This window comes from Pempheris klunzingeri, chromosome 23, assembly GCF_042242105.1.
Source record: "Pempheris klunzingeri isolate RE-2024b chromosome 23, fPemKlu1.hap1, whole genome shotgun sequence".
Classification (NCBI taxonomy): Eukaryota; Metazoa; Chordata; class Actinopteri; order Acropomatiformes; family Pempheridae; genus Pempheris; species Pempheris klunzingeri.
The window spans coordinates 6,415,599-6,441,924 of NC_092034.1; the positions used below are offsets into that span (position 1 = coordinate 6,415,599).

The 26,326-nt window shown below is 39.4% G+C and overlaps 3 protein-coding genes across 7 annotated transcripts; 2 read left to right on the forward strand and 1 right to left on the reverse strand.

The window, feature by feature from the left end:
* The first annotated feature begins 45 nt into the window (after positions 1 to 45).
* On the forward strand, positions 46 to 16,772 carry LOC139222573 (uncharacterized). Of its 4 annotated transcripts, none has more exons than XM_070854366.1 (71): positions 46 to 158; positions 251 to 285; positions 371 to 402; positions 489 to 581; positions 727 to 771; positions 1,098 to 1,203; positions 1,417 to 1,520; positions 1,662 to 1,732; positions 1,810 to 1,935; positions 2,032 to 2,127; positions 2,273 to 2,401; positions 2,502 to 2,630; positions 2,723 to 2,757; positions 2,842 to 2,873; positions 2,960 to 3,052; positions 3,198 to 3,242; positions 3,569 to 3,674; positions 3,888 to 3,991; positions 4,133 to 4,203; positions 4,284 to 4,409; positions 4,506 to 4,598; positions 4,741 to 4,869; positions 4,970 to 5,098; positions 5,191 to 5,225; positions 5,310 to 5,341; positions 5,428 to 5,520; positions 5,666 to 5,710; positions 6,037 to 6,142; positions 6,356 to 6,459; positions 6,601 to 6,671; positions 6,752 to 6,877; positions 6,974 to 7,066; positions 7,209 to 7,337; positions 7,435 to 7,563; positions 7,656 to 7,690; positions 7,775 to 7,806; positions 7,893 to 7,985; positions 8,131 to 8,175; positions 8,502 to 8,607; positions 8,821 to 8,924; positions 9,066 to 9,136; positions 9,217 to 9,342; positions 9,439 to 9,531; positions 9,674 to 9,802; positions 9,903 to 10,031; positions 10,124 to 10,158; positions 10,243 to 10,274; positions 10,361 to 10,453; positions 10,599 to 10,643; positions 10,970 to 11,075; positions 11,289 to 11,392; positions 11,534 to 11,604; positions 11,685 to 11,810; positions 11,907 to 11,999; positions 12,142 to 12,270; positions 12,368 to 12,496; positions 12,589 to 12,623; positions 12,708 to 12,739; positions 12,826 to 12,918; positions 13,064 to 13,108; positions 13,435 to 13,540; positions 13,754 to 13,857; positions 13,999 to 14,069; positions 14,150 to 14,275; positions 14,372 to 14,464; positions 14,607 to 14,735; positions 14,836 to 14,964; positions 15,057 to 15,091; positions 15,176 to 15,207; positions 15,294 to 15,341; positions 15,517 to 16,772. In XM_070854366.1, exons 1-71 carry the CDS (start codon positions 54 to 56, stop codon positions 15,567 to 15,569), a joined length of 6,054 nt encoding a protein of 2,017 aa, XP_070710467.1. In that variant the 5' UTR covers positions 46 to 53; the 3' UTR covers positions 15,570 to 16,772. The 4 variants fall into 4 exon arrangements, with proteins under 4 accessions (XP_070710467.1, XP_070710468.1, XP_070710469.1 ...); XM_070854367.1 differs by having other exon boundaries at positions 16,584 to 16,772; XM_070854368.1 differs by lacking the exons at positions 12,826 to 12,918; positions 13,064 to 13,108; positions 13,435 to 13,540; ... (6 more) ...; positions 15,057 to 15,091; positions 15,176 to 15,207.
* Positions 16,773 to 16,780: 8 nt separating this feature from the next.
* LOC139222577 (E3 ubiquitin-protein ligase RNF19A-like) lies at positions 16,781 to 20,702 on the reverse strand. Its single transcript, XM_070854373.1, has 5 exons — positions 20,461 to 20,702; positions 19,413 to 19,519; positions 19,118 to 19,218; positions 18,293 to 18,463; positions 16,781 to 18,173 (listed from the first exon to the last, which is right to left on the reverse strand). Exons 2-5 carry the CDS (start codon positions 19,507 to 19,509, stop codon positions 17,718 to 17,720), a joined length of 825 nt encoding a protein of 274 aa, XP_070710474.1. The 5' UTR covers positions 19,510 to 19,519; positions 20,461 to 20,702; the 3' UTR covers positions 16,781 to 17,717.
* On the forward strand, positions 20,690 to 26,320 carry LOC139222576 (ubiquitin carboxyl-terminal hydrolase 47-like). 2 transcript variants are annotated; one of them, XM_070854370.1, is made up of 11 exons: positions 20,690 to 20,774; positions 22,037 to 22,164; positions 22,279 to 22,375; positions 22,874 to 22,989; positions 23,078 to 23,148; positions 23,927 to 24,052; positions 24,124 to 24,219; positions 24,370 to 24,498; positions 24,593 to 24,721; positions 24,832 to 24,907; positions 25,215 to 26,320. In XM_070854370.1, the coding sequence occupies exons 2-11, from the start codon at positions 22,107 to 22,109 to the stop codon at positions 26,111 to 26,113; spliced, it is 1,797 nt and encodes a 598-aa protein (XP_070710471.1). In that variant the 5' UTR covers positions 20,690 to 20,774; positions 22,037 to 22,106; the 3' UTR covers positions 26,114 to 26,320. The 2 variants fall into 2 exon arrangements, with proteins under 2 accessions (XP_070710471.1, XP_070710473.1); XM_070854372.1 differs by having other exon boundaries at positions 22,040 to 22,164.
* The last annotated feature ends 6 nt before the right edge of the window (positions 26,321 to 26,326 follow it).

The window sequence follows — 26,326 nt, forward strand, 5'->3', positions numbered from 1 at the left end:
CATGTCCCTGACTGTGATCTTCATCGTAGGACAAGACGTACAAACTGTACGGGATGGTGGATCACAGGGACAGTCGATACAGTGGACATTATACAGCCACCACCCTGTCCAATGAGGACCAAACCTGGTATCTGTGTGATGATACTGAAGTCAGCAGGGTGAGGAGGATTATACTTCATCTATTCAACAGAGAGATCAAACATTAAATGTTCACTGACATAGTTTGATTTGTTTTTGTTGAATGGTGCAGGTTGAAGAACCATTTGAGAAAAGCGGGACTCACAAGTAAGTTTGATAAAAATCCATTTCATTGAATTTCTATTATTTGCTGTTCTTTGCAAACAATAACTTGAAAATGATTGTTCACCAGATCCAGAACTGCATGTTTGCTCATGTACAGAGGTAAGAACATTAAGAAATCACTTCAGCTATGATTGTGGTTTTAACAGATCACTGCTAAATACATGATTTTCTTCTTCCCTTCAAAGCCATGCAGCCTCAGATGCCCTGTCGGTCCAGTTCAGAGGTTCTGACAGACACTAAGGATGAAGAGAAGAGACAGATGGGACACACTGACGTTGGTGAGAGACAGACTGAGAACAGCTCTCTTAAATCTTGGAGAAAAATAAAATGAAATTGAAGTTTGATTCGTTCATATTTAGTTTTTTCTCAACAAGGGTCCAGTTGCCTAATTAAGACCTATAATTCATCTCTGTTGTACATCAGGTGCTGCATCTGCTGCAGTAAGGACAGGATATGTGGAGCAATCAAGTAAGTCTTACTTTATTCTCTGAGAAGTAACAGATCAGGTGAAAAGCTGAGTATAAGACAGAGCACACTGGTTGATGGTATAGTCCTGATGTGAGTCAAATATACTGGTAGACTTCTGTTTTGCTTCAACAACCTGTAATAATATAATTGGAGAGCTGATGTGTGAACATTTGACTGAGTGTCCATAAGAAAGCACATTGATGAGCCATGTAACGATGCCATGGAATAGAAAGGGTTTTTCTCCAACGATGAGATGAAAACTGAATAACAGTTTATTAGAAGTTAATGGAGACGGTGTAATGAAGCTGTGTTTTTCTCTCCTTTAGTGACTCAGACACAGAGACCTCCTCATGGTCTGTGTAATCAGGGAGCCACATGTTACCTCAACAGCGTCCTGCAAGTTCTCTTCATGACAACAGAGATCCACCACAGGTCTGACACAGCTGCTCTCATCTGGAGCAAATAGAAACACTAGGACAGCAATTTAAATGTGAACAAAACATTATGTCAAACACTAACAGGAAGCATTGTGTTATACAGTCATTCATTAATGTCTGCTTCAGAGTTATAAAACTCCATGAGTGAGCACAATAAGACAAGCAGTAAACAGTCACTGTTCACTGAGAAACTACTTTCTCCCTAAAGGTTGGATCCAAAAGAAGATTTTTATCTGATACAAATCTTTGAAGACCTGAAGAAAAGAACATGTGAAACTAAAACCATCACAAGAAGACTTGGGATCACAGATGGTGAGTTAGAGAGTAAGAAACAGGGAAGAAAGCATCCAAAGAGCAACTGGCAGTCAGTAAGGAAGTGACACATCAGAGGTAAAGTAAAGATGCTTCAATGACATTAATGTATTAGATTCAGTTTAATGTGTCCTTTTGCAGTTCATCAACAACGTGATGCAGCTGAATGTCTGGAGATGATTTTACAGAGGATCAGCCCACAGGCCTCTGAGGTGAGCACTTCCCCATAAAAGAATTTGCTGGTCAATAAGTCTGAAGACTGTGTTAAGAATTATATTTCTATGTCAAGGTTTTCCAAGGAGATCTTAAGTACACGACAAAGTGCTCTGACGGCCACAGCATCAACGAAGAGACAAATCCATTCTGGACTCTTCCACTGTCACTGATAAATGATGATAATACAACCCTCAGTGTGGTAAGCAGCCAAAGTTCAGAGATCTACTTTAGTATTTTTATGTGATGTGATCATGTTAATCTACTTTAATTAATTACAACAACTGTTTTTCCACAGGAAAGGAGCTTAGAGAGCATTTTCCGGACAAAATCATTCACTGGAGACAACAAGGTGTACTGCAACCAATGTGACAACGCGACAGAGGCAGCAAGCGTGAGCCTTATTTATTTAAAACACAAACTGTAAGCTGGTTCAATTTTCTAAATAAGGTCACATGAATGCGTTGTATGTTTGTTTTACAATATTGTCTGTGAACAAAATCTGTAGAGTTTAATAACCTTCTTGTGATGTGTTTTAGGATTGTGAGATGGTGAAATCTCCTCAGATTCTAACTGTGCTCCTCAAGAGATTTGACTTTGGCTACAGCACCATGTCACATGTCAAATCAGACCGCTGTGTGGATGTGCCACGTTCATTAGAAATACAGGCAAGGAAGAGTGATTTCTATATGTGGTCAATACTGAATGCTGCTGCTTATTTTGGCTTTTACAACATTTTCATGTCCCTGACTGTGATCTTCATCGTAGGACAAGACGTACAAACTGTACGGGATGGTGAATCACAGGGACAGTCTTTACGGTGGACATTACACAGCCACCATCCTGTCCAATGAGGACCAAACCTGGTATCGATGTAATGATAGTAGAGTCAGCAGGGTGAGGAGGATTATACTTCATCTATTCAACAGAGAGATCAAACATTAAATGTTCACTGACATAGTTTGATTTGTTTTTGTTGAATGGTGCAGGTTGAAGAACCATTTGAGAAAAGCGGGACTCACAAGTAAGTTTGATAAAATCCATTTCATTGAATTTCTATTATTTGCTGTTCTTTGCAAACAATAACTTGAAAATGATTGTTCACCAGATCCAGAACTGCATGTTTGCTCATGTACAGAGGTAAGAACATTAAGAAATCACCTCAGCTATGATTGTGGTTTTAACAGATCACTGCTAAATACATGATTTTCTTCTTCCCTTCAAAGCCATGCAGCCTCAGATGCCCTGTCGGTCCAGTTCAGAGGTTCTGACAGACACTAAGGATGAAGAGAAGAGACAGATGGGACACACTGACGTTGGTGAGAGACAGACTGAGAACAGCTCTCTTAAATCTTGGAGAAAAATAAAATGAAATTGAAGTTTGATTCGTTCATATTTAGTTTTTTCTCAACAAGGGTCCAGTTGCCTAATTAAGACCTATAATTCATCTCTGTTGTACATCAGGTGCTGCATCTGCTGCAGTAAGGACAGGATATGTGGAGCAATCAAGTAAGTCTTACTTTATTCTCTGAGAAGTAACAGATCAGGTGAAAAGCTGAGTATAAGACAGAGCACACTGGTTGATGGTATAGTCCTGATGTGAGTCAAATATACTGGTAGACTTCTGTTTTGCTTCAACAACCTGTAATAATATAATTGGAGAGCTGATGTGTGAACATTTGACTATGTGTCCATAAGAAAGCACATTGATGAGCCACTTAACGATGCCATGGAATAGAAAGGGTTTTTCTCCAACGATGAGATGAAAACTGAATAACAGTTTATTAGAAGTTAATGGAGACGGTGTAATGAAGCTGTGTTTTTCTCTCCTTTAGTGACTCAGACACAGAATCCTCCTCATGGTCTGTGTAATCAGGGAGCCACATGTTACCTCAACAGCGTCCTGCAAGTTCTCTTCATGACAACAGAGATCCACCACAGGTCTGACACAGCTGCTCTCATCTGGAGCAAATAGAAACACTAGGACAGCAATTGAAATGTGATCAAGACATTATGTCAAACACTAACAGGAAGCATTGTGTTATACAGTCATTCATTAATGTCTGCTTCAGAGTTATAAAACTCCATGAGTGAGCACAATAAGACAAGCAGTAAACAGTCACTGTTCACTGAGAAACTACTTTCTCCCTAAAGGTTGGATCTAGAAGCAGATTGTTATCTGATACAAATCTTTGAAGACCTGAAGAAAAGAACATGTGAAACTAAAACCATCACAAGAAGACTTGGGATCACAAATGGTGAGTTAGAGAGTAAGAAACAGGGAAGAAAGCATCCAAAGAGCAACTGGCAGTCAGTAAGGAAGTGACACATCAGAGGTAAAGTAAAGATGCTTCAATGACATTAATGTATTAGATTCAGTTGAATGTGTCCTTTTGCAGTTCATCAACAACGTGATGCAGCTGAATGTCTGGAGATGATTTTACAGACGATCAGCCCACAGGCCTCTGAGGTGAGCACTTATTAAATTGACTGTTATTGACAGGTGAAGAAATCAGAACACTGTTTGATGATAGACAATTTCATTTTTAGGTTTTCCAAGGAAAGCTGAGATACACAGCCAAGTGCCCAAAATGCCACAGTGTCTATGAAAAGACAGACTCAGTCTGGACTCTTCCACTGTCACTGATAGATGGTGATGATACAACCCTCAGTGTGGTAAGCAGCCAAAGTTCAGAGATCTACTTTAGTATTTTTATGTGATGTGATCATGTTAATCTACTTTTATTGATTACAACAATTGTTTTTCCACAGGAAAGGAGCTTAGAGAGAAATTTCCAGACAAAATCATTGACTGGAGACAAAAAGCTGTACTGCAACCAATGCAACAAAACAGTGGCATCATATGTGAGTTTTAACCTTAGAATTAAAACACAAACTGTAAACAGGCCACATTTTATACAGGAATCAAATGGAGATGTGTGATAGTTTACATTACTGAGGTCACAGAGTTTTATATGTGTTTGATAATGTTTCTTGTGTTATTTAGGATTGTGAGATGGTGAAATCTCCTCAGATTCTAACTGTGTTCCTCAAGAGATTTGACTTTGGCTACAGCACCATGTCACATGTCAAATCACACCGCTGTGTGGATGTGCCACGTTCATTAGAAATACAGGCAAGGAAGAGTGATTTCTATATGTGATTGATACTGAATGCTGCTGCTTATTTTGGCTTTTACAACATTTTCATGTCCCTGACTGTGATCTTCATCGTAGGACAAGACGTACAAACTGTACGGGATGGTGAATCACAGGGACAGTCGATACAGTGGACATTATACAGCCACCATCCTGTCCAATGAGGACCAAACCTGGTATCTGTGTGATGATACTGAAGTCAGCAGGGTGAGGAGGATTATACTTCATCTATTCAACAGAGAGATCAAACATTAAATGTTCACTGACATAGTTTGATTTGTTTTTGTTGAATGGTGCAGGTTGAAGAACCATTTGAGAAAAGCGGGACTCACAAGTAAGTTTGATAAAATCCATTTCATTGAATTTCTATTATTTGCTGTTCTTTGCAAACAATAACTTGAAAATGATTGTTCACCAGATCCAGAACTGCATGTTTGCTCATGTACAGAGGTAAGAACATTAAGAAATCACTTCAGCTATGATTGTGGTTTTAACAGATCACTGCTAAATACATGATTTTCTTCTTCCCTTCAAAGCCATGCAGCCTCAGATGCCCTGTAGGTCCAGTTCAGAGGTTCTGACAGACACTAAGGATGAAGAGAAGAGACAGATGGGACACACTGACGTTGGTGAGAGACAGACTGAGAACAGCTCTCTTAAATCTTGGAGAAAAATAAAATGAAATTGAAGTTTGATTCGTTCATATTTAGTTTTTTCTCAACAAGGGTCCAGTTGCCTAATTAAGACCTATAATTTATCTCTGTTGTACATCAGGTGCTGCATCTGCTGCAGTAAGGACAGGATATGTGGAGCAATCAAGTAAGTCTTACTTTATTCTCTGAGAAGTAACAGATCAGGTGAAAAGCTAAGTATAAGACAGAGCACACTGGTTGATGGTATAGTCCTGATGTGAGTCAAATATACTGGTAGACTTCTGTTTTGCTTCAACAACCTGTAATAATATAATTGGAGAGCTGATGTGTGAACATTTGACTGAGTGTCCATAAGAAAGCACATTGATGAGCCACTTAACGATGCCATGGAATAGAAAGGGTTTTTCTCCAACGATGAGATGAAAACTGAATAACAGTTCATTAGAAGTTAATGGAGACGGTGTAATGAAGCTGTGTTTTTCTCTCCTTTAGTGACTCAGACACAGAATCCTCCTCATGGTCTGTATAATCAGGGAGCCACATGTTACCTCAACAGCGTCCTGCAAGTTCTCTTCATGACAACAGAGATCCACCACAGGTCTGACACAGCTGCTCTCATCTGGAGCAAATAGAAACACTAGGACAGCAATTGAAATGTGAACAAAACATTATGTCAAACACTAACAGGAAGCATTGTGTTATACAGTCATTCATTAATGTCTGCTTCAGAGTTATAAAACTCCATGAGTGAGCACAATAAGACAAGCAGTAAACAGTCACTGTTCACTGAGAAACTACTTTCTCCCTAAAGGTTGGATCCAAAAGAAGATATTCATCTGATACAAATCTTTGAAGACCTGAAGAAAAGAACATGTGAAACTAAAACCATCACAAGAAGACTTGGGATCACAAATGGTGAGTTAGAGAGTAAGAAACAGGGAAGAAAGCATCCAAAGAACAACTGGCAGTCAGTAAGGAAGTGACACATCAGAGGTAAAGTAAAGATGCTTCAATGACATTAATGTATTAGATTCAGTTTAATGTGTCCTTTTGCAGTTTATCAACAACGTGATGCAGCTGAATGTCTGGAGATGATTTTACAGAGGATCAGCCCACAGGCCTCTGAGGTGAGCACTTATTAAATTGACTGTTATTTACAGGTGAAGAAATCAGAACACTGTTTGATGATAGACAATTTCGTTTTTAGGTTTTCCAAGGAAAGCTGAGATACACAGCCAAGTGCCTAAAATGCCACAGTGTCTATAAAAAGACAGACTCAGTCTGGACTCTTCCACTGTCACTGATAGATGGTGATGATACAACCCTCAGTGTGGTAAGCAGCCAAAGTTCAGAGATCTACTTTAGTATTTTTATGTGATGTGATCATGTTAATCTACTTTAATTAATTACAACAATTGTTTTTCCACAGGAAAGGAGCTTAGAGAGCATTTTCCAGACAAAATCATTGACTGGAGACAAAAAGCTGTACTGCAACCAATGCAACAAAACAGTGGCATCATATGTGAGTTTTAACCTTAGAATTAAAACACAAACTGTAAACAGGCCACATTTTATACAGGAATCAAATGGAGATGTGTGATAGTTTACATTACTGGGATCACAGAGTTTTATATGTGTTTGCTAATGTTTCTTGTGTTATTTAGGATTGTGAGATGGTGAAATCTCCTCAGATTCTGATTCTGCTCCTCAAGAGATTTGACTTTGGCTACAGCACCATGTCACATGTCAAATCAGACCGCTGTGTGGATGTGCCACGTTCATTAGAAATACAGGCAAGGAAGAGTGATTAAGAGTGATTAATACTGAATGCTGCTGCTTATTTTTGCTTTTATAACATTTTCATGTCCCTGACTGTGATCTTCATCGTAGGACAAGACGTACAAACTGTACGGGATGGTGGATCACAGGGACAGTCGATACAGTGGACATTATACAGCCACCACCCTGTCCAATGAGGACCAAACCTGGTATCTGTGTGATGATACTGAAGTCAGCAGGGTGAGGAGGATTATACTTCATCTATTCAACAGAGAGATCAAACATTAAATGTTCACTGACATAGTTTGATTTGTTTTTGTTGAATGGTGCAGATTGAAGAACCATTTGAGAAAAGCAAGACACTCAAGTAAGTTTGATAAAATCCATTTCATTGAATTTCTATTATTTGCTGTTCTTTGCAAACAATAACTTGAAAATGATTGTTCACCAGATCCAGAACTGCATGTTTGCTCATGTACAGAGGTAAGAACATTAAGAAATCACCTCAGCTATGATTGTGGTTTTAACAGATCACTGCTAAATACATGATTTTCTTCTTCCCTTCAAAGCCATGCAGCCTCAGATGCCCTGTCGGTCCAGTTCAGAGGTTCTGACAGACACTAAGGATGAAGAGAAGAGACAGATGGGACACACTGACGTTGGTGAGAGACAGACTGAGAACAGCTCTCTTAAATCTTGGAGAAAAATAAAATGAAATTGAAGTTTGATTCGTTCATATTTAGTTTTTTCTCAACAAGGGTCCAGTTGCCTAATTAAGACCTATAATTCATCTCTGTTGTACATCAGGTGCTGCATCTGCTGCAGTAAGGACAGGATATGTGGAGCAATCAAGTAAGTCTTACTTTATTCTCTGAGAAGTAACAGATCAGGTGAAAAGCTGAGTATAAGACAGAGCACACTGGTTGATGGTATAGTCCTGATGTGAGTCAAATATACTGGTAGACTTCTGTTTTGCTTCAACAACCTGTAATAATATAATTGGAGAGCTGATGTGTGAACATTTGACTATGTGTCCATAAGAAAGCACATTGATGAGCCACTTAACGATGCCATGGAATAGAAAGGGTTTTTCTCCAACGATGAGATGAAAACTGAATAACAGTTTATTAGAAGTTAATGGAGACGGTGTAATGAAGCTGTGTTTTTCTCTCCTTTAGTGACTCAGACACAGAATCCTCCTCATGGTCTGTATAATCAGGGAGCCACATGTTACCTCAACAGCGTCCTGCAAGTTCTCTTCATGACAACAGAGATCCACCACAGGTCTGACACAGCTGCTCTCATCTGGAGCAAATAGAAACACTAGGACAGCAATTGAAATGTGAACAAAACATTATGTCAAACACTAACAGGAAGCATTGTGTTATACAGTCATTCATTAATGTCTGCTTCAGAGTTATAAAACTCCATGAGTGAGCACAATAAGACAAGCAGTAAACAGTCACTGTTCACTGAGAAACTACTTTCTCCCTAAAGGTTGGATCTAGAAGCAGATTGTTATCTGATACAAATCTTTGAAGACCTGAAGAAAAGAACATGTGAAACTAAAACCATCACAAGAAGACTTGGGATCACAAATGGTGAGTTAGAGAGTAAGAAACAGGGAAGAAAGCATCCAAAGAGCAACTGGCAGTCAGTAAGGAAGTGACACATCAGAGGTAAAGTAAAGATGCTTCAATGACATTAATGTATTAGATTCAGTTTAATGTGTCCTTTTGCAGTTCATCAACAACGTGATGCAGCTGAATGTCTGGAGATGATTTTACAGAGGATCAGCCCACAGGCCTCTGAGGTGAGCACTTATTAAATTGACTGTTATTGACAGGTGAAGAAATCAGAACACTGTTTGATGATAGACAATTTCATTTTTAGGTTTTCCAAGGAAAGCTGAGATACACAGCCAAGTGCCTAAAATGCCACAGTGTCTATGAAAAGACAGACTCAGTCTGGACTCTTCCACTGTCACTGATAGATGGTGATGATACAACCCTCAGTGTGGTAAGCAGACAAAGTTCAGAGATCTACTTTAGTATTTTTATGTGATGTGATCATGTTAATCTACTTTAATTAATTACAACAATTGTTTTTCCACAGGAAAGGAGCTTAGAGAGAAATTTCCAGACAAAATCATTGACTGGAGACAAAAAGCTGTACTGCAACCAATGCAACAAAACAGTGGCATCATATGTGAGTTTTAACCTTAGAATTAAAACACAAACTGTAAACAGGCCACATTTTATACAGGAATCAAATGGAGATGTGTGATAGTTTACATTACTGAGGTCACAGAGTTTTATATGTGTTTGATAATGTTTCTTGTGTTATTTAGGATTGTGAGATGGTGAAATCTCCTCAGATTCTAACTGTGTTCCTCAAGAGATTTGACTTTGGCTACAGCACCATGTCACATGTCAAATCACACCGCTGTGTGGATGTGCCACGTTCATTAGAAATACAGGCAAGGAAGAGTGATTTCTATATGTGATTGATACTGAATGCTGCTGCTTATTTTGGCTTTTACAACATTTTCATGTCCCTGACTGTGATCTTCATCGTAGGACAAGACGTACAAACTGTACGGGATGGTGGATCACAGGGGCAGTCGATACAGTGGACATTATACAGCCACCATCCTGTCCAATGAGGACCAAACCTGGTATCTGTGTGATGATACTGAAGTCAGCAGGGTGAGAAGGATTATACTTCATCTATTCAACAGAGAGATCAAACATTAAATGTTCACTGACATAGTTTGATTTGTTTTTGTTGAATGGTGCAGGTTGAAGAACCATTTGAGAAAAGCGGGACTCACAAGTAAGTTTGATAAAATCCATTTCATTGAATTTCTATTATTTGCTGTTCTTTGCAAACAATAACTTGAAAATGATTGTTCACCAGATCCAGAACTGCATGTTTGCTCATGTACAGAGGTAAGAACATTAAGAAATCACCTCAGCTATGATTGTGGTTTTAACAGATCACTGCTAAATACATGATTTTCTTCTTCCCTTCAAAGCCATGCAGCCTCAGATGCCCTGTCGGTCCAGTTCAGAGGTTCTGACAGACACTAAGGATGAAGAGAAGAGACAGATGGGACACACTGACGTTGGTGAGAGACAGACTGAGAACAGCTCTCTTAAATCTTGGAGAAAAATAAAATGAAATTGAAGTTTGATTCGTTCATATTTAGTTTTTTCTCAACAAGGGTCCAGTTGCCTAATTAAGACCTATAATTTATCTCTGTTGTACATCAGGTGCTGCATCTGCTGCAGTAAGGACAGGATATGTGGAGCAATCAAGTAAGTCTTACTTTATTCTCTGAGAAGTAACAGATCAGGTGAAAAGCTGAGTATAAGACAGAGCACACTGGTTGATGGTATAGTCCTGATGTGAGTCAAATATACTGGTAGACTTCTGTTTTGCTTCAACAACCTGTAATAATATAATTGGAGAGCTGATGTGTGAACATTTGACTGAGTGTCCATAAGAAAGCACATTGATGAGCCACTTAACGATGCCATGGAATAGAAAGGGTTTTTCTCCAACGATGAGATGAAAACTGAATAACAGTTTATTAGAAGTTAATGGAGACGGTGTAATGAAGCTGTGTTTTTCTCTCCTTTAGTGACTCAGACACAGAATCCTCCTCATGGTCTGTGTAATCAGGGAGCCACATGTTACCTCAACAGCGTCCTGCAAGTTCTCTTCATGTCAACAGAGATCCACCACAGGTCTGACACAGCTGCTCTCATCTGGAGCAAATAGAAACACTAGGACAGCAATTGAAATGTGAACAAAACATTATGTCAAACACTAACAGGAAGCATTGTGTTATACAGTCATTCATTAATGTCTACTTCAGAGTTATAAAACTCCATGAGTGAGCACAATAAGACAAGCAGTAAACAGTCACTGTTCACTGAGAAACTACTTTCTCCCTAAAGGTTGGATCTAGAAGCAGATTGTTATCTGATACAAATCTTTGAAGACCTGAAGAAAAGAACATGTGAAACTAAAACCATCACAAGAAGACTTGGGATCACAAATGGTGAGTTAGAGAGTAAGAAACAGGGAAGAAAGCATCCAAAGAGCAACTGGCAGTCAGTAAGGAAGTGACACATCAGAGGTAAAGTAAAGATGCTTCAATGACATTAATGTATTAGATTCAGTTGAATGTGTCCTTTTGCAGTTCATCAACAACGTGATGCAGCTGAATGTCTGGAGATGATTTTACAGAGGATCAGCCCACAGGCCTCTGAGGTGAGCACTTATTAAATTGACTGTTATTTACAGGTGAAGAAATCAGAACACTGTTTGATGATAGACAATTTCGTTTTTAGGTTTTCCAAGGAAAGCTGAGATACACAGCCAAGTGCCCAAAATGCCACAGTGTCTATAAAAAGACAGACTCAGTCTGGACTCTTCCACTGTCACTGATAGATGGTGATGATACAACCCTCAGTGTGGTAAGCAGCCAAAGTTCAGAGATCTACTTTAGTATTTTTATGTGATGTGATCATGTTAATCTACTTTAATTAATTACAACAATTGTTTTTCCACAGGAAAGGAGCTTAGAGAGCATTTTCCAGACAAAATCATTGACTGGAGACAAAAAGCTGTACTGCAACCAATGTGACAAAACAGTGGCATCATATGTGAGTTTTAACCTTAGAATTAAAACACAAACTGTAAACAGGCCACATTTTATACAGGAATCAAATGGAGATGTGTGATAGTTTACATTACTGGGATCACAGAGTTTTATATGTGTTTGATAATGTTTCTTGTGTTATTTAGGATTGTGAGATGGTGAAATCTCCTCAGATTCTGATTCTGCTCCTCAAGAGATTTGACTTTGGCTACAGCACCATGTCACATGTCAAATCAGACCGCTGTGTGGATGTGCCACGTTCATTAGAAATACAGGCAAGGAAGAGTGATTAAGAGTGATTAATACTGAATGCTGCTGCTTATTTTGGCTTTTATAACATTTTCATGTCCCTGACTGTGATCTTCATCGTAGGACAAGACGTACAAACTGTACGGGATGGTGGATCACAGGGGCAGTCGATACAGTGGACATTATACAGCCACCACCCTGTCCAATGAGGACCAAACCTGGTATCTGTGTGATGATAGTAGAGTCAGCAGGGTGAGGAGGATTATACTTCATCTATTCAACAGAGAGATCAAACATTAAATGTTCACTGACATTGTTTGATTTGTTTTTGTTGAATGGTGCAGATTGAAGAACCATTTGAGAAAAGCAAGACACTCAAGTAAGTTTGATAAAATCCATTTCATTGAATTTCTATTCTTTGCTGTTCTTTGCAAACAATAACTTGAAAATGATTGTTCACCAGATCCAGAACTGCATGTTTGCTCATGTACAGAGGTAAGAACATTAAGAAATCACCTCAGCTATGATTGTGGTTTTAACAGATCACTGCTAAATACATGATTTTCTTCTTCCCTTCAAAGCCATGCAGCCTCAGATGCCCTGTCGGTCCAGTTCAGAGGTTCTGACAGACACTAAGGATGAAGAGAAGAGACAGATGGGACACACTGACGTTGGTGAGAGACAGACTGAGAACAGCTCTCTTAAATCTTGGAGAAAAATAAAATGAAATTGAAGTTTGATTCGTTCATATTTAGTTTTTTCTCAACAAGGGTCCAGTTGCCTAATTAAGACCTATAATTTATCTCTGTTGTACATCAGGTGCTGCATCTGCTGCAGTAAGGACAGGATATGTGGAGCGATCAAGTAAGTCTTACTTTATTCTCTGAGAAGTAACAGATCAGGTGAAAAGCTGAGTATAAGACAGAGCACACTGGTTGATGGTATAGTCCTGATGTGAGTCAAATATACTGGTAGACTTCTGTTTTGCTTCAACAACCTGTAATAATATAATTGGAGAGCTGATGTGTGAACATTTGACTGAGTGTCCATAAGAAAGCACATTGATGAGCCACTTAACGATGCCATGGAATAGAAAGGGTTTTTCTCCAACGATGAGATGAAAACTGAATAACAGTTCATTAGAAGTTAATGGAGACGGTGTAATGAAGCTGTGTTTTTCTCTCCTTTAGTGACTCAGACACAGAATCCTCCTCATGGTCTGTGTAATCAGGGAGCCACATGTTACCTCAACAGCGTCCTGCAAGTTCTCTTCATGACAACAGAGATCCACCACAGGTCTGACACAGCTGCTCTCATCTGGAGCAAATAGAAACACTAGGACAGCAATTGAAATGTGAACAAAACATTATGTCAAACACTAACAGGAAGCATTGTGTTATACAGTCATTCATTAATGTCTGCTTCAGAGTTATAAAACTCCATGAGTGAGCACAATAAGACAAGCAGTAAACAGTCACTGTTCACTGAGAAACTACTTTCTCCCTAAAGGTTGGATCCAAAAGAAGATTTTTATCTGATACAAATCTTTGAAGACCTGAAGAAAAGAACATGTGAAACTAAAACCATCACAACAAGACTTTGGATCACAAATGGTGAGTTAGAGAGTAAGAAACAGGGAAGAAAGCATCCAAAGAGCAACTGGCAGTCAGTAAGGAAGTGACACATCAGAGGTAAAGTAAAGATGCTTCAATGACATTAATGTATTAGATTCAGTTTAATGTGTCCTTTTGCAGTTCATCAACAACGTGATGCAGCTGAATGTCTGGAGATGATTTTACAGAGGATCAGCCCACAGGCCTCTGAGGTGAGCACTTATTAAATTGACTGTTATTTACAGGTGAAGAAATCAGAATACTGTTTGATGATAGACAATTTCATTTTTAGGTTTTCCAAGGAAAGCTGAGATACACAGCCAAGTGCCTAAAATGCCACAGTGTCTATGAAAAGACAGACTCAGTCTGGACTCTTCCACTGTCACTGATAGATGGTGATGATACAACCCTCAGTGTGGTAAGCAGCCAAAGTTCAGAGATCTACTTTAGTATTTTTATGTGATGTGATCATGTTAATCTACTTTAATTAATTACAACAATTGTTTTTCCACAGGAAAGGAGCTTAGAGAGCATTTTCCAGACAAAATCATTGACTGGAGACAAAAAGCTGTACTGCAATCAATGCAACAAAACAGTGGCATCATATGTGAGTTTTAACCTTAGAATTAAAACACAAACTGTAAACAGGCCACATTTTATACAGGAATCAAATGGAGATGTGTGATAGTTTACATTACTGAGGTCACAGAGTTTTATATGTGTTTGATAATGTTTCTTGTGTTATTTAGGATTGTGAGATGGTGAAATCTCCTCAGATTCTAACTGTGCTCCTCAAGAGATTTGACTTTGGCTACAGCACCATGTCACATGTCAAATCAGACCGCTGTGTGGATGTGCCACGTTCATTAGAAATACAGGCAAGGAAGAGTGATTTCTATATGTGATTAATACTGAATGCTGCTGCTTATTTTGGCTTTTACAACATTTTCATGTCCCTGACTGTGATCTTCATCGTAGGACAAGACGTACGAACTGTACGGGATGGTGGATCACAGGGGCAGTCGATACAGTGGACATTATACAGCCACCACCCTGTCCAATGAGGACCAAACCTGGTATCTGTGTGATGATACTGAAGTCAGCAGGGTGAGGAGGATTATACTTCATCTATTCAACAGAGAGATCAAACATTAAATGTTCACTGACATTGTTTGATTTGTTTTTGTTGAATGGTGCAGATTGAAGAACCATTTGAGAAAAGCGGGACTCACAAGTAAGTTTGATAAAATCCATTTCATTGAATTTCTATTATTTGCTGTTCTTTGCAAACAATAACTTGAAAATGATTGTTCACCAGATCCAGAACTGCATGTTTGCTCATGTACAGAGGTAAGAACATTAAGAAATCACTTCAGCTATGATTGTGGTTTTAACAGATCACTGCTAAATACATGATTTTCTTCTTCCCTTCAAAGCCATGCAGCCTCAGATGCCCTGTAGGTCCAGTTCAGAGGTTCTGACAGGTGAGGTTAAAGGACACCAGGGTGACGATATTTAGCATCAGATCAGATATGAGGTGCTTGAAAACCAAATATTCAAGTGCTACTCAAGCGTAAACAGAGATAAATGTGACTTGTCTTTGTGATCTGCTGTTATATTACAGTATAAAGAAATTATTTTCTGTTATTTTTCCGCCAGGTGGGAGTTCTACACAAGCCGACCAGAGAGCATCCAGGATCCAAAACTTTTGAGTGTTTTCTTTCACGAGGTTTTAGTTTGATACTTTCATTGTTAAAAACAACCGTCATGAAACTGAACTTTCTTATTATACCTTTAAGGAGGAGCGTAAACCAGTAATCTTATCAACAACCTGATATGAAAGTAATCAAGACTAATTATTTTGTAATAATGAATCAGCTTTGCTTTTTGATTATTGTCTTGCATTTATTAAACCAATCATCAAAATTCATCTGTTGCACAGAGCTGTCTGGTTCTGAAGTAGGACTAGTTTGCCATTAATTCTAGGACCGTTTTCAAACTGAAAAACATGGCTAAGAAAATGTTAAAGAATTCAGTGTGAACATGCATCCAGGAAACTACTGAATCAACAGTTATAAGGGCATTTTACCGGGAAAATTCAATGGAAATATAAATATACAGCGCGGCTCCTCACAGCTCTATATTTCCAATGGATGACAGCGTGCTGTAAAAATCCTTTTCCTTCTTATTGCTCGCTCCACATCATTGTAAGCAAACCGCAAATTGTTTTCCTCTTTTTTTCAAATTTAGTGCCACTGGTGAGTAGGTGTCATTGACCTTTACCGTTCATTACCACTGAAATATGGCACTTAATTCTGAGGTAGCCGGGGTTAGTGGCTAACTTTTTAGGCTTTTTAAGTCATCCCTTATTTTTGTGAAACTGTCTGACTCAAATTAGACAAATCTCGGAGCGATATTATGCAACATATGTTTGGATGTTTTCTTTCTTTTAATAATTATCTGTCTCAGTTGTACTGTGTTTTATGAATTGTTTGATTTTTTTTGTTGTATTAACTGATGTTTGGCCAACTGACGAGGGTGCAAACCATTAGTGTAACAGAATTTTATCATATACTCTGTATGTTATCATATATTCTCATGATCGTCAGTTCTTATATGCTTGTTTAGCTTATATGGTCTTAACAGTATCTTCCTGGAAACTCCATTTTGACCTGACCTTGAAGATCAGACGTTTCAACTTTTCAACTGTACTCCCTTTTCCTCAGTCTTCTGCACAAGCAACAACTCCCTTTGAATAAGAGGAAGCACCTGCTCAGGAGACTGAAGCACCTGCCAAGGAGCAATCTTACTATAAAAGTCCTACCCCGAGATTAACTCGGAGAAGAACCTTGTATCACTCCAGTGATGACTTGTAACTTCCTCTAGCAAGACAATTAAACCAAACTTATACTCCACACATCAGAATCTTCTTTATTCATACAATACAAAAATGTCCACAACACCAAGACACACAAATCATATGTGATAACCCCATTAATTATTAGACCTTCCTATTCCAATGGGCTCATGGAATATAATCAGACTCAGACAGACCTTAAGAGATGTTTTAAAGCATCTCTTTATGTATGCAGGACGCTGGGTTGTAGTTTTGTGCTTGAAATTCAAATAAATAATTAAAAATATGTATTTTTTGTTCAGTGTCTGATATTAACCCACTTCTCCAGTCACTGTTCAGCTTCACTAAAGATGGATGGAGCTACAGCTCATAACATACAGGAAATGCATTCACATACATGTGCCTGTTTGAGTTTATCGTGAAGAAAAATGGTTCCTGTCAATCATTTTACTATTATGTGTTTTTGGAATAATATTATTGGTGTATTAACATAACTAGTAACAACTATGACAATATTCACCTCTGAGATGTCGTGGAAAAGAAGTATTACGTCACATATAATGGAAAAATGCGGTGCACTTTTTATGACTGTGATGCTCGTGCATTAGTGGGACATGTAAGGAAAGACAGAGGATCAACTCTTCCTCAAGTGACTGAGAATTTCAGATCTTTTTAATACTTTTATACAATACCTTCATTTTGTAGATATAGACTGCATATACATGCACAGTGATCGGCATTAACAGTGCAATAAAACATCAGACCCGTTCAGATTGATTTCAAACCATTTTCACATGTGCAATTCAAAATCCGTCCAGAAGGAGGAAGAGTAGGGCCACAAGTTATTAGAGATGTTCCAGGTCTTTTGGAGTTACAGCACGTGTTCAGAAATTACAGAGCAATATAATATTACAACAAATATAAACACTGATTTTGTCGAGATGTTTTTTTTATGACTATTATTGAGAATTTCTCTAAACTGTAAAGACCGACTTATCTTTTTTTATTTCCTCTTCCACACAGGGATGGAGGTTTGTCTTGGGGCCACACCACCAGGACAGATTTTATACGGTGAACTGGTCTTGCAACATTCACGTTTTAGTTTCAGGCAGACAAAACAGAACTCGACGTGGCAGCGAGGACAGTTAATATTTTTGCAGTACTGTTGGCTATGCTCCACCTTCGTGCCACATGTAGGACAGGCTCGGACTGAGGGGCAGTCGGTGACCCCCTCCACTGCGGGCAGACTGATGGTCTTGCATGTCTGCAGAAGTTGGAGGTCCCTGTTGATGCAGCCGTTGTTGTCACAGCGGTCCGATCGAGGGCCTGGACCTTTCCACTCCCTCTGACACTGCCAGCAGAACTGGTAGGTCTTCTTACGATCAGCTGTACATATGCTGCACTGCACACACAGGTTGGACAGGTCCTTCCTCTCCACACACGTTTTGCACTGTGGACACTGATGTGGACAACAGCACTACTAAATACTGGAAATATTTCGTTTTGAATATCTAAATCAAAATGATTCCACTGAGAAGTCAACATACAAAACAACACCAAACCCACTGGACCACTTACTGTCCTAACTTCACAGTATTTTTCCGCAGCCAGGCGGGCCATGGTCTCTTCGAAGTGCTGCATTTCCTCAACAGACAAATCAGCCAGTCTGCGCACCTCTTGGTACGACCACAGTTTATTGCACTGTTTGGTGCCTTCCACCACTGCAGGGCATCTGAATGTGCAATAACCCTTACAACAACAAAGGGAAGAACTGGTTTAGGACTATGGGTAGGTAACAGGTAGAGGCTCACTGACACAGTCTCAGGTCTGTGGGGAAGATGGAAAGTGTTCATGAAATTATTTTCAAGAACTGGACAGAGGAGAGACATATACCAATAATAAAAATGAATGTATATCAGCAAAAGGGCTTCCAGTACAATTTTTGTAACTGAATGTGAACAAAGTTTTATCACTTGATCTTTCATTAAAATGTTTTCAACCTAGAATTGCAACATTTTTAAAGATTTTTCACTTTTTGTTATAGGATAAGGCGAGACCCCATTTCATTTCATTTAACACTTACAGCAATTCTGCACCCTGAATATTTAGTTTTGTTTCAGTTATAATCTCTTGGACTCACCAGTAGGTGGCAGAATAAGCCTGCAACAATACTAGTTGCAGTTGATAGTCTGAGCCCTATGCTTGATGCTCAAGCTTTCCTGACCCTTACCGATGAGATAATAAAAGCGAATGTGCTTTTACATCACGATCGTCGTCACAGTCGGGTGTAACACAAGCAAGATGCTACCATCTTTCTGTTTGTGCTCACTGTCTCCTCCCCAATTTGATCAGATTGCTTTGATAAAAAAAAAAATCTATTTGTGTTTTGAAGACTTGACATACCTCTTCCAGCAGGCTGCGACACCACTGTGTGAGAGAATCAGGAGTGACAGCGTGGCCGCAGGACATCTCTGCCCTGAGGGATTGGTCGTCATCATCTGAACCTATGAGGTACAAAATGATAAGTACATTAGTTACAGTGTGTGGTGAGTTATCATTGATACAACCGTCAGAGAGAGAGGAGGAACAGGAGAGCTTTGGGTAGCACTGAGATGCAGCAAAATGGAGCCGCTCATGAGAAGAAAATAAAAAAATGCAAAACCACAGCGACTTAAATGAATGAATTAATTAATCTTACACAACGGATCCAAGTCGTCCTTCCTGTTGACAAACGTCAGCGTGGAGTCCAGTGGATCGTATTTCTTCTCCATGTTTTCTTCTTCCCCACTGCTCATTCTGCTCCTGCTATGGGGGAAAAAGTCTCTCACTATGATTACTGACAAATCAACGATCAAATCAACACTTTATCCCAGATCGCAGACTCATTAACCAGGTCGATGGGACATTCAGAGCCTCAACAGTAGTAAAAGTTAATAACAAGTCAGCACTGAAGGATTTTGGAGATTCTATTATTATTCTTTGCCCCACATTTATCTGAGGCGTGATCATGCTTTTCGATTTTGAAACTGCAGTTCCCATAATTTGCAAGCTATTAATAATAATATTTGCTTACAGTTTTTGGCAAATTGGCACCATTAGACGTATGCTGAATATAATGTACTCCTGAGTACACACAGCTGTCACTGGATTACTTTGACACTGAAGAAAACTTGAAATCGTGATGTGAGCATTTGGAGCATGTACATGAGAGGTAATGGGATCCTCTGGATTAGAAGGATGAAAACCTCTGATCTGAGACGTACTGCTGACCGGACAAACATCATGTCTACCTAAATATGTTTTCAGCATGACTGGTGAAATGAAACCTAACTCGCTGGACTTGAATTTCCTGCTGATTCACGACCACACAGACGCATTTACAGCAAAACAAAGATCTTACAACAACTAAATAACCGCATTTACTTCTATTGAAGTGAATGTTGCTGAAAGCCTCAAAACACTGACATAGATACTGAGACATCAGCACACACAGTGGGACTCTTTGCCACGGAAAAAGGCACGATCAAACACACTTACCACTTACCACTAATTAATACCACTAAACCCACAGAATATGTGAAGTGATGCTGCACGTGGTTAACTTTCAGAAAGTGTGAGGTTGATGAATCAGATGCTTATTTCTCACTTCACACCCTGGGAGTAGACTACAGGTGTCACCTGATGTAGAATAAAAGCCAACTCAGTCTTTAAACTGGCGATTTTTATAGGAAGAAGTCATGTCTTACCTTTGTGGCACAGTTTGTCTCTCTGTGGTGTTATTTTCTTTCAGGAATTTCCCTTTTTTTTCTCCTCCCTTGTGCTCAACCGGAAGCACTTCAGCCGCACCTGAAGCTACACAGCCTCGGAGGTTTGTCTCGTCCAGATTCAACGTGTAGTGACTTTGCTTAAAGTTTCCAGAGTCCGTGTCTAACTTCAGGTGTCTAACCTTGATGGTTTATGTGTTTGCTCAGCCTGTCTGTGTAGGTTATTTCCGGCTTCAAGCTCTCGCTGGTATCGAAAGTGAAAGAAGATCGCAGGAGACAACCAGAGAGGCTGCGCGGTGAGTTTTGTCACGTTTAACCCTCCCTTCTTCTTTTTTTTTTTTTAACACAGCCAAATGAAAAATCCCCGTGTGTTGTTCAATCAACTTGCGTTGTTTATTATTGGCTTATTGTAACTTCCTTATGTCCGCTTTGTGGAGGCGCAGAATAATGGAGGACTGAGGAGGATCCGCGCGTTTCCATAACACCCAAACGCAACAGCCGCGTTCACTGGCTTCTTCTTGCGTCTAAACTTAAATGAACTGCGATTTCACCTACTGCCGTGTTTGTTTGGGTTGACAATCCCCGAGTTTCAACCTGTAGTTGCCAAGAGAAATCACTCATGAAGCTGCATTCTCATTGTGGCTTTTGTAAGTTGTGCTTCCATGTGTCAGAGTAGGTTTTAAGCAGGGCTGCATACTGCCATGACAAGTAACAGGTTTTTAAAAATCTGAAGTACAAAATCAACTCAGAACAAAAGAAAAGAGTCAAAAGTATTAGCCGAAAAATGAAATTAGAAGAAAAGTCCTGTATTTCTAATTAAAGTAGAAGTACAAACTTAACTCAGAATGTACTGAAGCAGTGGCCGCTCTCAGAGTTTTTTAGTTATTGAGTTATTATCATTGATGCAGTATAAGCAGCTTTTTATTGTTATATCTTCTGAATGCGGAGCTCATTTATCTAATATTTGTGTTACTGGGAGTTTAATTTATAACAATGCATCATCAAATCTGAATATGAAAAGTAACCACTGCTATCAAATAAATGTTGTGGGATATATTTCTCACTAAAATGTGGTGGACTAGAAATTGAAGATATTCAAGCGAAGTCCAAGTACCTCGAAACAGTACTTATATATAGAACTCAACTGAATGTAGTTATTATTTTCCTCCACTGGTCCAAAGGACTCTGCCTGTTGTAAACCTATCTTTATTTTACATTTACCAGCTATGTTCTGCAGCTGCCTGCAAAAACATTAAAATCACACCTCTGTCTTTCTTATTAAATAAGAAAGTGGTGCCAAAATACACACTCATGGTTTAAGTTTATATTCCTGCTGTCATCTGGCTTTTACCAGTCAGCGTTACTCTGTTCATGACTGCATTGCAGCCTACCTGGTTTCTAAGCAGTGAGTGTAAAATAAAGGCACGCTTGAATAAAACCTGTAAAAACTGCAGCTTTAAAATTTACCCTTCTTTGTTTTCTATTATGTGTATTTTTCTTCATAATCCGTGAACCAGCTTGCTGTCTCTTAACTTTTGCCATGTCTAACCTGCTTCAGCAGGCTGAATCCACCCGTCCAGAGAAAAAACATCTAAAAATGTCAACGCTCTCGTTGGAAAGACATCAGTATGAATCATGACCTTGTAGAAATGTTCATTGGGAAACTCAATAACTTCACCGTCTCAGGTAGGTGACGTGAAAAGACACTTCTAAAGCATGTGGCTTTTACATTTTTTAGTTTTATGTTAATGTGGCACTTATGTGTCACATTCAGTTTATGTGTCACTGTCGTGTCTTCAGATTATCACGGCCTGCAGAGTCCAGGTCTGACTTGCTATTTGAACAGCGTCCTTCAGGTGCTTTTCATGACCGAAGACTTCCGAGAGGCTGTAGGACAGTTCGTAACCTCAGTTTTATTTGTATTCTTTGCATTTGATTTAGCATTTTAAAGTGTATTAAAGAAATAGTCCAACAATTTAGGAAATACACTTGATGCCACTCATGTCTGTGCTGTAAAGCATCGATATACATCAGCACCTTTGAAGCTCACTAATTAAGAAAAATCAATGGCTTGTTGAGACAAGGCACATAATCTTCTGTAAAACACCAGTGTCACTTTCACACTGTGGTTAAACTACAGAAGAAAAAGACACGATAGCGTTGTGTGTTAGTGAGTGAGCTTTAGAGGTGCTGGAAGGCAGATGGAGCTCGGACAGCTTTTTCCCCGCGTTTATGCGAAGCCGAGCTAAGTTGCTGATGGGCCTAGCTTCATACTTAGTGAGGCAGTTTTCCTAAAATGTTGAGCTATTCCTTTAAGGCAGATTCCTCAAAAAGATCTCCAGAATTGGATGGATTACAGGTTTGATTAAGTAACATACTTCTTACTGTGCCACAGGTGCTGCAGCAAGGATTCAACAACAATTGACCCACACCTGGGAAAACTGTTCTCTGATTTACAGAAAGGAACGGCCAAAACACATAACATCACAAAGCAATTGGGGATCACAAACGGTAAGGTTGGATTAAGTTCTAAAACTAGGCACTGACTCACAGAGGCTCTATATACAGTATATTGATGATCTCTCATTCCCACATTCAGTGTATGAGCAACGTGATGCCGCTGAGTATTTAGAGAAAATCCTGAGTCTGACCAGTCCGGAGGCAGCCAAGGTAGGAACACATCATCACATCATGTATTGGGGACAGTGTGCATTAATCACTGGCATTCAAGAGCATCGGTGTAAGTGTGCCAAGGTTAGCTGAACGGATAACTTCACCCAAATAAAAGCTAAAACCAGACAATCAGACAGGTATGAAAGGCTATAAACAACTTAGAGTCACAAAACAAGCCATTAAAGAAATAAATCACTACTCCACAGAAAGGAACTTTTAGTTTTTATATCAAATGCACGCTTACCGTGGGCTCGAGCTGTGGCTTTGAAAGGTTTGTTGTTTGCTGGTTCACTTCACATACTGTGGCTGCAACTATATTTTTGTCAACGTGAATTAAACTGCTGATAATTTCTTGAACAATCCATTAATTGTCCAGTTTGTAAACTATCAGAGAATCTATCAGAGAAAGGCCTTTCATGATTTGCCAAAAAGTTTATTTACTATCTGGTTGTCACATTTTCCATGTATTGTATGTAGAACTTTAATTTGAAACCATAGCTGTCAGGCAAATGTAGTGAAGAAGAAATACAAACTGTCATGAAATAGAAAAACCCAAGTAAAGTACATAAGTTCAATATCTTAAACTCCACCGCTAATAAAAATCAACAGACTAGAGATTTGGATTGCTACAGGAATGGTTTGAGTGTTGTAGCGTACTGGAGGAGAGTATTTGACACTAAAAAGAGCATATTTTCAGTGGAATATTCCTTTAACAGTCTCTATGGGTTACACAGCAGCTGGTGAATCTCACTCATCAATATACTTGTGTGTCCAGATATTCAAGGGAGTGCTGAGTCACAGGACCACATGTCTCAAGTGCAAAGAGACGAACGATTCCAGGAGCTTTTTTGTGATTCTGCCGCTCGCCGTGGAAGATTCTTGTTGTGAAACCTACAGCGTGGTACAGTGCTTTCCTTTAACAGAACACATGAAAAGGAACAGGCAGGATGAATAGATATGCTATGTTTGCAGGAGAAAGGGCTGGAGGCGTTCTTCAAGGGAGAAAAAGTCAGCGGGGACAACAAGATGTACTGCAACCGGTGCAATAAGAAGCGAGACGCAGACTTTGTGAGCATTCAGTTAAATCAGTTTTCACTATTTTAGCGCATATACAAGGCTTATGTGAATTTCAATACATATGACATTGTAACATCTAATAACACAGATGTTTCAAAGGCAACATTAACGATAGGTGGTTGTTTTTATCTTGTGGTCCAGGGATGTGAGATAACACAGAATCCAGTGGTTTTGACCCTCCTGCTGAAGAGATTCAGCTTTGACTACAAGCGCAGATGTTTCGTCAAGCTTCACTGCAACGTGGATGTCCCTCAGACGTTACACATGAAGGTAGGCTTTCCTGCATTGGTTTTAGCAGCAAAGTGTTTTGATTTAACATTTCTTAAATGTGGCCACTTTGTTCTGTCTCCCTCTCTCTCTTCAGAATTGCACATATGACCTCTACGCTGTGGTGACCCACTTTGGTAATCTAGCAGGAGGCCATTACATTTCGCTAATCAAATCCTTTGAAACTCAGAAGTGGTATCACTTCAATGACGACGTTGTGAAGGGGGTGAGGAGGCTCGTGTTTCCATATGCAGTCCAATGCAAGATCCTTGCACAGTTGAACGTTCAACAACATGAAGTTTGATATTTACTGTGATCATGTTTTCAATTCTACAGGTCGAACAACCACTATTTGAGGCTGGAGACAAATACTTGAGGTCTAGTACAGCTTACCTCCTCATGTACAGGAAGGGTAAGTTTGCAAAAGTGCCATATTTATGTCATGGTTTATTGATTATTGCTTGTCTGTGTTTAGAAAGTTTATTCAAATGATTGTATTTACCTAATTCAAAATATAAACTAAACCAAAATGGCCCGTGTTGACCAAACAGTGCACTCGCTGTTGTTGCTTCTTGGGCAAATGCATGCAGAAATTCAAGCGCTTTTTAAGAAAGTGTACATAACTTCAAAGATTGGTCGTTATTGGTTAACAGGAGCCAAATCTGTGCACTTCTGCTGTTTGTTTTTCAGTAATAACCTTCATTTTCTTCTGTTCAAAGTGAGCAGAAATTCTGATAAAACTGATGAGGGCTGTGCACGTTCAGATGACGAGGCAGAGAGAGAGGAGGCTCCTGCTCCTCGTTATCAGCTGAAGAATGAAAGCTGCAACTTGACGCGCTGGGATGGTGATATATTAAAGTGGAGCCATGATTATACTGCATTGACGGAACTGCCAAACTTTCTCTGGGATTTGGAGAAAAAGGAAAGAGCGGCAAGCGTGAGACCACACGAGGAGACGTTGCTTCCAATAGAAACTGGAGCAGACAGAGACGGTTTGGAAACGCAGACGTCAAATTTTGGACGAGAAATGAATGAGCCATTCTGCCAGGAGCTTGATGAAGAGCACGTGTGGCATCCGAACACTAGAGGAACACACCATGTAGAGCAAACTCATGCATGCCAAAAGAAAAGACTAAAGGTGAACCAGGAAACACAGAACAGTATTGTTGCAAAGACTGAAACGACAAGAAATGTAACTGTTACAAGACTTATAAGAAATACTAACAGAGTCACACCTGCAGAAATAAAAGTTGATAAAAATCAAAAGGAGGCAGACGTAAGCATAGAAGGGAAGAATGAACAGAGAAGAGAGGCAGGTGTCTGTGCAAATATGTCTCATTCAGATGTAAACTCAGGTCTTGTGTCCTCCAATGGCTACTCTTCTTCTTCAGTCCCGTACCCACGACCCACTGGGTGTAGCTCTTCACCAAATGCATGCAGGAAATCAGCCAGTTCAGAGAGAGACGAGTGGAAAATGCAGCCTGCTGTGAGCGCAGACAGCAGCTGCAAACTGGACACCGCACAGGCTGTGACAAAGGGAGACACAACTGTAAGTCAGAGAGAGAAAAGAAATGCTGCAAAGAGCCGGGACAAAGTCACCAGAAAGCCGTGGAGGTGATGAAATAATGATGATGTCTGCATCTTCAAGTGACCAGTGTTTGTCATTTTTGGATTAATTTATATTTTTAGCATGTTTTTTTTTTTTTTTTAATGGATTAACATTGTACATGTTGTTTGATGAAAGACTGTTGGCTGCACGTCTTGTGCTGCTTTCGCCTGTGGGAGAGAAACTGTACAGGTGATGTGCTGTTGTGAGTAAATGTCTTGTAGA